At 45.5% G+C, this 12,722-nt stretch overlaps 2 protein-coding genes across 2 annotated transcripts in view; both read left to right on the top strand.

Annotated features, from left to right (window-relative positions):
* The window catches only part of LOC106487092 (protocadherin alpha-3-like), a 103,814-nt gene that overhangs the window by 41,720 nt on the left and 49,372 nt on the right, over window positions 1-12,722 (top strand). The gene's annotated exons all lie outside the window — the stretch shown is intronic.
* LOC136993375 (protocadherin alpha-C2-like) lies at window positions 9,934-12,719 on the top strand. The gene is made up of 3 exons (XM_067305046.1): window positions 9,934-11,951; window positions 12,118-12,173; window positions 12,706-12,719. Exons 1-3 carry the CDS (start codon window positions 9,934-9,936, stop codon window positions 12,717-12,719), a joined length of 2,088 nt encoding a protein of 695 aa, XP_067161147.1.

Below are 12,722 nucleotides of genomic sequence, written 5' to 3'. Positions count from 1 at the left end.
GTAACCTTATTAAAGAGAAAACATGACTGAGATTTAAAGGTGCAGTGAAGGGATAAAATGGCTGGAACATAAATTACAAGTAAAAGGAAAAAAAGAACTAGCTTTGGCATGTCTGTTCAAAAAAAGAGAGGTGGGGGGCAAGGAGGAAGGTATGGGATGCCATAGAGCTTCAGGACCCCCAAAAGAAATACAAAGGTACAACAAAGTCATTGGCAGAGGATGTTATTCAGAGTCAAATGCTGCTCCTGGTTCTGCTGAGTAGGGAGATCAATGGGACTCATCCTGAGGTCAGATAATATCAACAAAGGCTAGGATAGTAGGATTTTGCCCATTGTGTATGTGGTTATACACTAAAAATAGTCCAAACACAACAGTTTGGGCAGATGGATTTTTTTTATTAGGATTTGAGGCAAAATCTTCTAAGCTCAGAAATGCCTGCTGAGAATTAGCAGACAAAATAAAATATTTGCCTGCCCTACTTTTCCTGCTCAACCGTTCCTGTATAGATACATGAAATACAGAAAGCAGCGGAGCATCAGCCGTTACATTACTGTTCTCATACAAATACTCACAGAATCAGTATGTTTTATAAGGCCTGTGCTCTAACCTGCTCCTGTCTCTTTTATGGCTCTCCTCAGCTGCTCTTTAAAATAAAGGTTTTCATTTTCTGTCCATGCACTCAAGACCATGGTACATGTATAAGAACTGAAGGCAAAGACCTGCAGCTGAAAGTGTAGTCACAGGGCTGACAAGAGAATGGAGGACAGTTGACAATGTTGCAGGGCAAAATTGTTCCCATCTGTGCTAAAAGCTGGGCAGATTTGGTGACAGAGATTTTCCTCAATCATTTGATCATGGGGTGGAACTAATGCGCAGAGGTTCCCTTCACACCGCATCTGGCTCTTCTATTGTGGAAGATATGCTAAATGCAAACTGTACACAACCTGTGCTTTTTGTAGCAAACTCTGGAAGCCCAGAGCAACACCTTTTTAACTCTTTTGGTTGTCCATCCTTTCTGTGTAATATATAAACAGTTCTGCCTACTCTGGGCTGGAGAAGGTATCACAATGGTGGCTAAACCTCTAGCTGCAGAAGGCATGGGAGTTGTGTTTATGAGCACAACAGCCAGAGGTGATGATTTGGCTCAGTTTTATGTCTCAAAAAGCATAGCTCAAATGATTTATTTTCATGGCAAATTTGAAGCTGACTTTTTCCAACATCAAGAAAACAGCAATTAAGTAGCTAATTCTAAAATGCAACCCTGAAAAGGAAAATCATTCCTACACTGGTAAACTCTGCTTAGTTATGATTTATTCTATTAATTTGAGAAATTTCTGACATTTAGGGCAGCTCTATAGAAATCAGTACTGTAATATTTTGGGTCTGATTTTGTATTCAGAAAATCTGTCCTTCATCACTTCAGTGCTGCTTTACACATTTAGCTTCAAGAGCAAGTTGTGACTTGCTGCTGTGTTAGAATATCATGGTTGTTTGGAACAGACATTTTTAGCTCCGTGCTAACCTTCCATACAGCCTTGGAGTGAAGATGTGCCATGGAGGAAGAAAGGACAGAACTGTGATTCTCAGCTACTGAAGAAATTTAGAGCAATCTGAAGGCTGCTTAATTATAAGCACTGGTGGATCCATCTTTACATTGTGCAAGTTGGATTTCTACTTATATAGATCTGTCTAGAGTGTCTTCAGGCTGTATATTGAATGTATGTTGAAATGCAGCCCTGTAAAGAGAATAAACTCAAAACACTTGAGCAACATTAAAGCTGTCAAAATGCGACTGAGGTTGCATGTAGGTCTTCTCTGCAGAGAAAATGCATCTAGTATTAGGAGCCCAGTTCAACAGGTTAATGCATGTTTCAGCTAGAGTTGTAAGAAGTACAGTTCTTTAAAACATCAGGAAGCAGAGTGGCAGCAGGTGTGAGGGGTGAGTCTGGTCTCTCTCCTTTTTTTTTTTTTTTTTTTTTTTGGAGAGGGTGGATTTATTCAGCAGAAGATTTGCTACATTTTAGGTAGCCTGAAGATGTGTTAAGAACTGGTAAGGCAGGTCAATAGCAAAGCATTGCAATGAAAGATTCTCTGAGTATCAAAAGCATGATTTAAACATCCATTGTGAGTGGTTATCCTGTTACTCAATGCATTAGCAGAGCAGTCTCAAGAAGAAAGATCTTCACAGTGTCTTTTTGTGCAGTTTGGTGGCTCCAAATTGAATATGATATTATCCAGATATAGGACTCAAGAGATTAAATACAAGCATATCTTAAGCTTAATTTCAGTATATCTTGAATTTATCACTTTTTAATATACTTCCATGAATTAGGAGAACTCATGGAAATAACTGCTCTTAGGAAATGCAACAAACATGGAGTAGTTGTTAGATAAGCAGTAGACCAAGAATGAAAAGTGCAAAGGAAGAAGGAGAAAGCACTGACATTCCAAAAAGCAAAATCTGATCTAGCACAAGATGTACAGTTTATAGTTAGGGCATGGAGAGATGATACTTTCAACATGCTCAAAGGCAAACTAAGGTCACCATTAAAACAATGTAACCACAAGGCCTAGAAAACCTACAATGTTGCCAGGTCTTTTTCAGATTCAGACTACAAAGTTTCAGATTTAGGTGGTTAACTTCTAAGATACTTTGGAGTAAGCAGGGAGTAGAAATAAAATTAATAGACATAGCACACACTATATTTTTAAGACTTCGGGGCAGTGAATATGCAGCACTTAGCTGTTTGGATAGATGGAGTCTTTTATAATACATCTCTGAACTCTTTTGATAATTAATGAGGCACTGATAGGCTTTAAAGAAAATGCACTCAGTCTTTCTCAGTAAAGAAGGTGACTGTTCCTCATATTACTCCTTGCCTGTACTTTTGTCTCTAGGTATCTATTTTTATACCTAGATCTCTGTTTCCATTGGTTCAGTGCCGCTGTTTGGTGCTTAGCTTCCTATTTTACTTGAGATGTGTAGACAAAATGAAGGGAAAAGGAGACATCAGCAGCCCTTATCAGCATCATTTTGGAACACTGTAAATTTCTTTTACATCCAGAAGGACACACATAAGAGTCTTAGGATACTGAGGGAAAAGAAATGTGAGAAAGCAGCATAATGAGAGGAATTGAGTGGATGTCCAAGTAAAAATGAGAGAGGTAGGAGAGCTGATTGAAAATGGAGTAGAGAAATGGACTAGCAGTAGAAGATGCAAGAGAAAGAGGAGGGAAAGAGAGAAAGCAATTGAGAAACAGAAGAACAAGGAGGACAGAGAACAAAAAGGGAAACATAAGGAATATTTACTAGAAAGGGAGGAGATGGAGAAAAGGAGGGAAACCAAAATGAAGTAAAGGAGGATTGTACAAATAAAAGCTGGAAAGTTGAAGTTAAGCCGTGATTAGAAATAGAAAAAGAAACACATATGGAACAAATATTTAGGAAAAAGAATAGAGAGACAGGAAGAGAAAGACAGATTTAACAGCCAGACTGTGAACAAGTAGAAAACACTGGTAATTTTAAAGCTGTCAGGCCAATAGGTTGTCCAATTGGGAGAGCTCAGGAGACATTGCTGGAGACTTATAGATTGATAGGACCATCCAAGCCTAGCAGAAGTTCTTGTTTAATAGCATAAATAAAGCAACATACTGTTCACTAAGCTGAAATTTAGTAGTGATGGCTTGAGTTAAAGAATCACAGCCTGCAGAGAAGAGTGACAAAGATTGCGGCTCTGGAGAGAGATGTAATGGTGATGAGGGAAAACATGCTAACCAGAACCTTCAAGAGAACATTTGGCAATAAAAGTAGCACTTCAGGCTTTGTGATGACTTACAAAAGTGAAAGTTATTTTGGCAATGTCCAAGGCTTAAATGTCCTCTCATTTAGAATGTCACAGAGTGTGACATTAGGGTCACATAATGCTTACTGGAAGGACTTTGCAGCCATCAGAAAAATATAGCAGAAGATAAAATTAACCAAAAGCATCCAAGCCTAAATTTTGGACAAAAAGTGAGAAATAATTGAATGTACACTGGGGACTAGAAACAAAAAAATGTAATTTGCATGCATCTCTGTTATATGTATTCCATCTGTGGTTTGTCCGAATTCAGGTTAACAACACAGATACCTCTCCATGCCCCAACCCACCACCTTTTTTCCTCTGCATAGCATTTTCTAAAACAACAGTAAGTACACTACTGGGCATAAGGAAAGAAACTGTGACCTAAATACAAGCATGATTTTGTCTGGCTGTTTAGCAGCCTAGGTTCCCATAACAGCAATGTTTAAAATAGTCTGGCTTGAGATGTCTGTGACACAAAGGAAATTCTTACCAGATAGATTCATACCAACGAGAAGGATGGATTCATGGAAAGATATGAAAGAACAGAGTCAATCAAACTGAGCAAACTGGCATGGTACCTGTCTGTTTTAAACAAAGGAGGTGCAAGTTACATATAAAAATATGACTTGGGAAACATGGGAACAAAGAAGCTGGATCTGGCAATAAGAAAGTGCCATTACCTTTGGGAGGGATTTTTGCAGTAATTTTAGGAAGAAGGGGAATCCTGTGTCCTCAGAAAAATGCCATATAGAGAAAACCCGAAACCATATGCTAAAAGAGACTTTTCAGCTCCTGTTTAAGGGGTTTCTCAGTGGCTCTGTTCTGACTCTGCTGAACCTCCTCACTCATATTTCAGGATCTCTGAGCTCAGGTGGCTAGACAGAGCCCGATGGAAAATTATCAGGCAGAAAGCCATTGTAGGGTATGAATCCCTTTCACACCTGTCTTTACGTTGCCTTACCTTCTTTAAGTAGTATTCTCCTGGTAAGATAGTACTTGAGACATGCAAATTCACCAGAAACAATTTAAGGCTCTGTACATATTCTCCTTGGGGAAGGGGGGGGGGGGTGTGACTTGGAGTAAGTAGGGTGCAAAAGAATGCAGGAATCCCAAGGGAGCCTGTGAGAGTTGGGGCTGGACTGAGGAATGAATGTGAGTGTCCCTTCAAATTATTAAGGTGTTTTTTCCACAGATCTTAAGAATACCTGTGGGCTAGATGACTGGGCTGCAGTGCAGCACCAACTAGGCAAATGGTATATAGGAAAGTTAACAAGTTTGAGTCATTTCCTTACAGTTTTGAGTATTGTTTTCCACTGTGGTTGATGTAATCTGGCCTGTGACTGATGGTTTCACCTTTCCTCTTGACTTGATTTAATTTTAAGTAAGGCAGACAAATTGTAGGCCCACATGTGTGCATGCATGCACATGCATAAATACATACATACGCAGAGAGAAAATCCAGGTTCTTCTAGAGAATGACACAGCTTGCTTGCTTGTTAATGACTAAGCTATATGAATTCTCTAGACTTGTCTCCATAATTTTTGCACACTGTTGTATTTGTAAGCAGAATTTGTGTGAGCCTCTTTCTCCTTTTGCTGTGAGCCTCTCATAAATAACCAGAGGATGGACTCTGCACAGTGGTCTGCAATGAAGTAGATTGAACACAGTTTTATTTCAGTTCAAGCAAATTTAGGTGATTCTAGTAACAATGTTAAATAAAAACATTCCTGATACAAGTGGGATTTGAAAAGGATGAATTTTCAAACCCCTACATATCTTCAGAGCTGTATCTGTGTATAATTATATGTCTCCTGAGAGAAATATATACAGAGAAATATTGTTTAGGCTTTCATTGCATTACCCTGCTGCTAATTCAGACATATCTGTATGTATAACTGTTTCAGTTAGGGATGTGAGGCTTTTTTATACTGAAATAGTTATATTGCTACAGCCTCTAGCATAGATACATACCAGTGTTTTAGTTTCTTATCCTGATACAACTTATTTTTCATCTGTAGTAACTGATACAATCAATGTATTCTTTGGGGATACACCCATATGCTTGTATTCAGTTTAAAGATCTTGTACGATTTACCTTAACCAGGCTAATGAAAGTCATGCAATTTTTGTAAGTCAGTAAACCCCAATGGGCCTGCATATGTAGCTATTGCACTCATGCAATCACTTCACTGGTTAGCAGGTTTATCAGCAAATGGATGTTTGGTCCCAGTATGCTTTTTCAGCTTTTTTTTTTTTTTTTTTTTTTTTGCTGCAGGGACAGATTCTGATCCTCTTGCTTGTGTGGATTGATCTGAAGCCACAGGATACATTTTAATTTAGCAAGTTTTGAAGACATTTCAAAATTTGGTGCTCAGGTCAACTTTCAAGAAATTACTGGAAAAAGAAATTCCAGGAAGAGGGGAAAAAAAAAACCCAAACAAATAACAAAACCAAAACCCAATTCAGCTGAAACTGAAATTATGTTTTCCTATGATTCAATCTTTGCCTTACACTACAAAAATCAATATTACTACAGACCAGATCCTGAAATCTTTTCTCAATGGAAGTTTTTCCTGAATTAAAAACTAAGGTCTGCAGGACTGACTTCAGCATTACTACTGAAACTAGTGAAGATAACTAAAGTTATTATGTCCATCCTTGAATTTTATATAGATTTAAACTAACTCAGGGAACATTTAATCAGAACAGAACAAGTTTCAGTATCTCACTTGTAAACTGTGTGTAGTCAGCATAAATTATATAAAGCTAATATTTTCAGAAAAACTGTTACAGTGCTACTGTAACCAGCCAAGCTATGAGATTAATTTGTAAAATGGAAATCAAAGTACCTATTTTATAGGTGTTATAAAACTTCCAGAAGAGACCAGAAGCCAAATGATACAATTCTGAAAGCGGGAGACAAAAAATCAAAGGACATAGGATTGAGACACATGTTGTTTGATGGGAATGTATATATTATGACATATGTACTAGAATGGCTCAGTTAAGTATGTGTTATTTCCATTTGATTTTACATTCTGTGATGTTCTGCCAAACTTCAGATGTGCACAGTCCTATTTATCCAGAGAGAGAGAGAGAGATGGGATGTGAGGTGAGTTGAACCAAGGTGGCATGTAAACTGTGAGTAGGGGCAAGTTTTCAGCATTCATCAGCCTTCCCTTGCTGGGGAAGCTGGCTGGTACATACTAGCATGGAGCCTGAGTGTGTATCAGAGGAGTAAATCATTGGGGTCTAGGAGCGAAGTAAAAGGGAAGATTCCTTGATGGTATTAAAATCCCCTAGATGTCTGACTGGTGTGTTTTGTTCACACACTGTGAGTAAAATCAACTAGCGGTGAGAAAGGAGTTGCCTACAGAGATGGGTTTTGGTTTTTCACCACCTCTTAGCATGGGCATTGTCCATTTCCAGAAGAACCTCTACTAAACATGTTTCTTAAGGCAGGGCCTGTGATATTGCCAATACTCTTTAGACATCCCTACTGCCTGTTTTGGCACAATGTTTTTGTGACTTTTGGTCTTTTACTCATGAGCAGTACATTTGTTACTGGACTTTGTGACCACACACTTTTTGGAGGTGTGGGGCAGAAATGCTCTGTGGGCTGTCTGAACAAAGTCATTATTTGGTTGTCTGGAGAACTGAGGGGATATCCCTTCAGATTTGTGTTTTGTATGATGACTGCAGGTTGGTTTTGACATGCAGCCATCCAGTCCATGTGTATTAGTATTGCTATAGCTATCCATTTCAAAACTTTAAAATGGTAACAAATATGAATTTGGACTTTTAGCAGGCTTTTGCATGAGGATCTTGGGGCATTTTGCTCTGAATCTGTGAATATTGTGATCTTGAAGGTGGGTGCTTAGCCAAAGATGCAAGGCCTTTTTTTTTTTTTTTTTTTTTTTTTTCTTTTAAGTGTTTGGCTCCCATTTAGGCAACTGGATGAAACAGGCAGATTTCCAGATGTGCTAGGCACTTGGCAGCTCTATCTGCCCTTCTGCCCTTCTTGCTCTCAGAGGCATACATTTGTCCTACTTAAAAATATAAGCAGGGTTGGATGGTTCCACAGCAATATTTGCAGACCCTTGGATACTGGACACATGTGAATAAATATAAGGGCAATTACTTGGGCTGCCAAAAATGGTCTGAGAAGTAAATCAGCTCATCAGCCAAAAAATAAATAGAGTAATCCTGCTTTTAATGTTGTTCTGATAATAGTAGCCATTGATAAAAGCTGACAGACTGGTAGTCATTCTTAGCAGTGTTGAGCCAGGCAATCGGGGCAATTTTCCTTGGGGTTTGTGCACCAGGTACATTATAATAAAAGCCTTTGGGGTTTATAGCCTCAGGCAGTGCTCTCAGAAGTCACCCCCACATGGTGGTGGGTGTCCAGCCCCACTAAGGACAATGAGAGACACTTTAGCTGAACATTGGGGTCCCCAGCCCCCTTGACAGACCAGCCCAATCCAGAAAGGATTCACCGGCCATTCCAAAAGACTTGATGGGGCGTGCAAGGACAGAACAACAGGAAAATAAAAATCCTAATGGAGAATCAATTTCTGCACTGGGTAATAGGTACAACATAGTTGCACCCCTGGAGGGCCATGTCCTTTGATTTGTCTCATTAAACATGTCAGGTTGGTGATTCAGATGCTGTATGAATGAATGTTTAAGTTTATTGTCAGGATTTGTAGCATCATGGTAAAACTTAAAGCAGCCTCGGTGTACAGCCCGCCCCCTTCCCCCCCCCCCCCCCGCCCCCGGCCACTGCTGAGTTTGTTCAGTTGTTCAGTTTCATAACCCTGTTTTTTGCTGTTTGTCCACTATGAGGGTAGAGCAGGAAGAAGCAGTAACTGGAAAACAGATAATACTGCACTGCTCCATCTTCTCTCCAACTGCCTTTGATCATCTTGAGCCTGTCTGTTGCACTGGATGAGAAACTGAAGCCCACCTTAAATACTCATAACTCATGGGTGTGACTTGCAGAATTTACCCAGTCAAACTGCTGTCGGAGCATGGCTGCTGCAGCAAGGATGAGAGAGGAGCTGTCGGGGAGGAAGGTGGAAGTGTGGCGAGGGGGGCCACAGGGGCTGGGCAGGAGGACGGTGCTGCAGCAGGCATGAATCTCCGAGGGAGCAGAGGGGCAGATCTCCAAGAAGGTCATCAGACGTACTGCAGCAACACGGAGACGGCAGCAGCAAAGGCACCAGACCTGGCTGGAGGCCCATTTTTTTCGGAGCCCTGCGCTGATTTAACCCTCCCAGGCGGATGCGTTTTTGCACTGCAGCAGCAGGTCCAGAAGTGCAGGCGGTTGGCGGCCCTCCCTCCGCGCCGCCGTCGCTTCAGCAGCGAGGCCGCGGCGGAGGCGAGCGGGGCCGGGGCGCCGCGCCGCCCGCACCGCCGTGCCGGGGCAGCCGCCCGCGGCGTGGGCGGCCAGGAGCCGACCGCGCCCCTCCCGTCTCGGGGGCGGCCCCGCGCCACCGGGCGGCTACCGGGAGAGAGGGGGCCCGGCGCAACACGTGGGTGAGGACGGTGTTGCCGGGGCAGTGGGCGGAGCGGGGGCCGGCCTCGCTCTCTCCGGAGAACCGGGAAAGGGGCTCTCGGTGCGGCGCGGGGGAGTTGTGCCCAGCCCCGGGGAGGAAGAGGAGGAAGAGGAGGGCTCGCCCCCGAAGGCCCCCCGCCCCAGCCGGCCTCGGTGTCGCTGTTCCCTGCCCAGGTGCTGAACCGGAGCCAGCCGTGGCTTAGCGTCCTCCCCCGCCTCCTCCGCGCAGCAGCTGGAGCAGGAGAAAGCGGATCCAGCGACTCCCGGTCCCTCCTCCTTCCTCCTCCTCCTCCTCCTCCTCCCCTGAGCCGCCGGAGGGAGAGAGGCCGGAGCCACCGTCTCGGGCAGCGGGCGAGCATGGGCCGGGCGGCGGCGCGGCCGGCGGCGGAGCCTGCGGCGGCGGCGGCGGGGTCGGAGGCGGCCGGTGCCTGCAGCTCGCCGCTTGCATGAGGCGGCCGGGAGCCGGCGGCGGGGCGTGAGGCCGGGCCAGGGCCGGGCGAGGCGGCTCCGGCGGCTTCCCACCCCCGGCCATGGCGGCGGCTGCTCGGCGGAGCCGCGGCGGGGCGGCGGCGCCGGGCCTGCTGCTCCTGCTGCTCCTGCTGCTGGGTCTCTGCGCCGGGCGGGCGGGCGGCAGGCAGCTCCGCTACTCAGTGCGGGAGGAGCTGCCGCACGGCGCCTTCGTGGGCAACGTGGCGAGCGACCTGGGCGTGGATCCGCGGCGGCTGGCGGCGCGGGGAGCGCGGCTCACCTCGGGCAGCGACCGGCAGTACCTGGAGCTGGAGCTGGACCGCGGGGCACTGCTGGTGCGGGAGCGCATGGACCGGGAGGCGCTCTGCGAGCTGAGCCCCTCCTGCTTCCTCAGCCTGGAGCTGGTCATCGAGCAGCCCATCGAGGTGCACAACGTGGAGGTGGAGGTGCTGGACATCAACGACAATGCGCCACGCTTCCCCCGCCAGGATTATCGGCTGGACATCAGTGAGTCTGCTGTGCCCGGGGCCCGCTTCCACATCGAGAGTGCCCAGGACCCTGATGTGGGCACCAACTCCGTGCAGAGCTACCAGCTCAGCCCCAGCCACCACTTTGCCCTGGACCTCAAAGGCTTCCAGCGGGGGAGCAAACTCCTGGAGCTGGTGCTGCAGCAGCCACTGGACCGGGAACAGAGTGCCCTGCAGCAGCTGGTGCTCACCGCTGTGGATGGTGGGGACCCCCCCAAGTCCGGCACAGCCCAGATCTCTGTACGGGTTGTGGACACCAATGACAATCCACCTGCCTTCGACCGCTCCACCTACACTGTGAGCCTCCTGGAGAATGCCCCACTTGGCACGCTAGTGGTCAAACTCAATGCCTCAGACCCTGATGAGGGCTCCAATGGGGATGTGATCTACTCCTTTGGCAGCTACACCCCACAGAAGGTGAGACAGCTTTTCAGTGTGGACCCACACTCGGGGGAGGTGCGGGTTAATGGTACGTTGGACTATGAAGAGGCATCCTCCTATGAGATCTATGTGCAAGCCACTGACCAGGGCCCTGTCTCCATGGCTGGGCACTGCAAAGTGTTGGTCAACATTGTGGATGCCAATGATAATGTTCCTGAGGTGGTCCTGACTTCCCTGTACAGCCCAGTGCCAGAGGATGCAAAGGCAGGAAATGTGGTGGCCCTGATGAGTGTCACTGACCAGGACTCAGGACGGAACAAGCAGGTGAGTCTGCGTATCCCCCCCGGCCTCCCCTTTGCACTCAACTCCTTCAAGAACTCCTACACCCTGATCACTCAGGGCAACCTGGACCGCGAGAAGGCAGCGTCCTACAACATCACAGTTACGGCTACTGACTCTGGGAGCCCCCCTCTCTCCTCCCAGAAGGTGATCCATGTGGAGATCTCCGACATCAATGACAATCCCCCACACTTCGAGGAACCTGCATACTCAGTTTACATACCTGAGAACAACCCCCTCGGGGTCTTGCTATGCACTGTCAAAGCCACCGACCCGGATGTTGCCAAAAATGCCTATGTATCCTATTCTCTACTGGATGGGGATATTGAAGGGCTACCTGTCACCTCCTATGTCTCTATTAAATCTGATAATGGCAACATATATGCTGTCAACTCCTTTGACTATGAGACACTAAGGGAGTTCCAAGTGGTTGTCCAAGCTCAGGATGCTGGGATCCCACCACTGAGCAGCACTGTCACTGTCCACGTTTATGTCACAGACGAGAATGACCATGCTCCACAGATTCTGTATCCTACCTCAACCAACAATTCAGCAGCCCTGGAGATGATCCCACGCTCAGCAAATGCAGGATATTTGGTAACCAAAGTTATAGCCATTGATGGGGACTCAGGACAAAATGCCTGGTTGTTCTACCACCTGGTACAAACCTCGGATTCAGATCTATTCAGGGTGGAGCTCCATAGTGGGGAGATTAGGACTACTCGCAAATTGGGGGAAGAGAGCACACCTACTTTCAACTTGACAGTGGAGGTGAGAGACAACGGAGAGCCAGCAATGTCCTCATCAGTGGCCATCACAGTTGCCGTGGTGGACAGAGTTTCCAAAATCATCCCTGACACAAGAAGGCACATTAAAAGTACAAGGAATTACTCAGAAATCACTCTTTATCTCATTATCGCTTTGAGCGCCATCTCCTTCGTTTTCCTTTTCACAGTTATTGGGCTTACTATTATCAAGTGCTACAGATATAGTCTGTATGGGGACTCCTGCTGCGCAGGCTTCTGTGGGGTCAGAGAACGGTGCCCTGCTGAGATGTACAAGCAGGCCAACAACAACATTGATACTAGGTTGCCCCATGGTTTAAAAGTGCAGCCTCATTTCATTGAAGTGAGGGGCAACGGGTCTCTCACTAAAACCTACTGCTATAAGGCATGCCTAACTGCGGGATCAGGAAGTGACACTTTTATGTTTTACAATACTTGTGGCCCAACAGGAACTGGTCCCTCTGCAGTGGTGACTGAGAGGCATCTGACAGGACAGAGTGGGCAGAGTGCACAAAACCTGATCATACTTAAAAATGACTCCGTTACTCCTAACGAGGTGAGGTTACGCTGATAATGACCAATGCTCTGGGCAAATTTGTACTTAAGAGGAGATTCAAACTGGAAAGCTCAGATTCCTTGTATTCCCTTTTGGGCTTACTGACACACGACTACAAAATTCATCTCCAAGGAATTTTAATCTGTGCAATGCATTTTGTTTCTAGGTAAATACTGGGGCTTTCAGGGTCTATTTGGTAAGTTCAGTATATGTGTCTGTTGTCAGCTATTCATTTCTTTTTTGCAGCATATGCTGAATAGAGT

Source organism: Apteryx mantelli, chromosome 14 (assembly GCF_036417845.1).
Source record: "Apteryx mantelli isolate bAptMan1 chromosome 14, bAptMan1.hap1, whole genome shotgun sequence".
Taxonomy (NCBI): domain Eukaryota; kingdom Metazoa; phylum Chordata; class Aves; order Apterygiformes; family Apterygidae; genus Apteryx; species Apteryx mantelli.
Note: the sequence above shows the minus strand (reverse complement) of the source record. Positions and strands in the feature narration are given on the sequence as shown.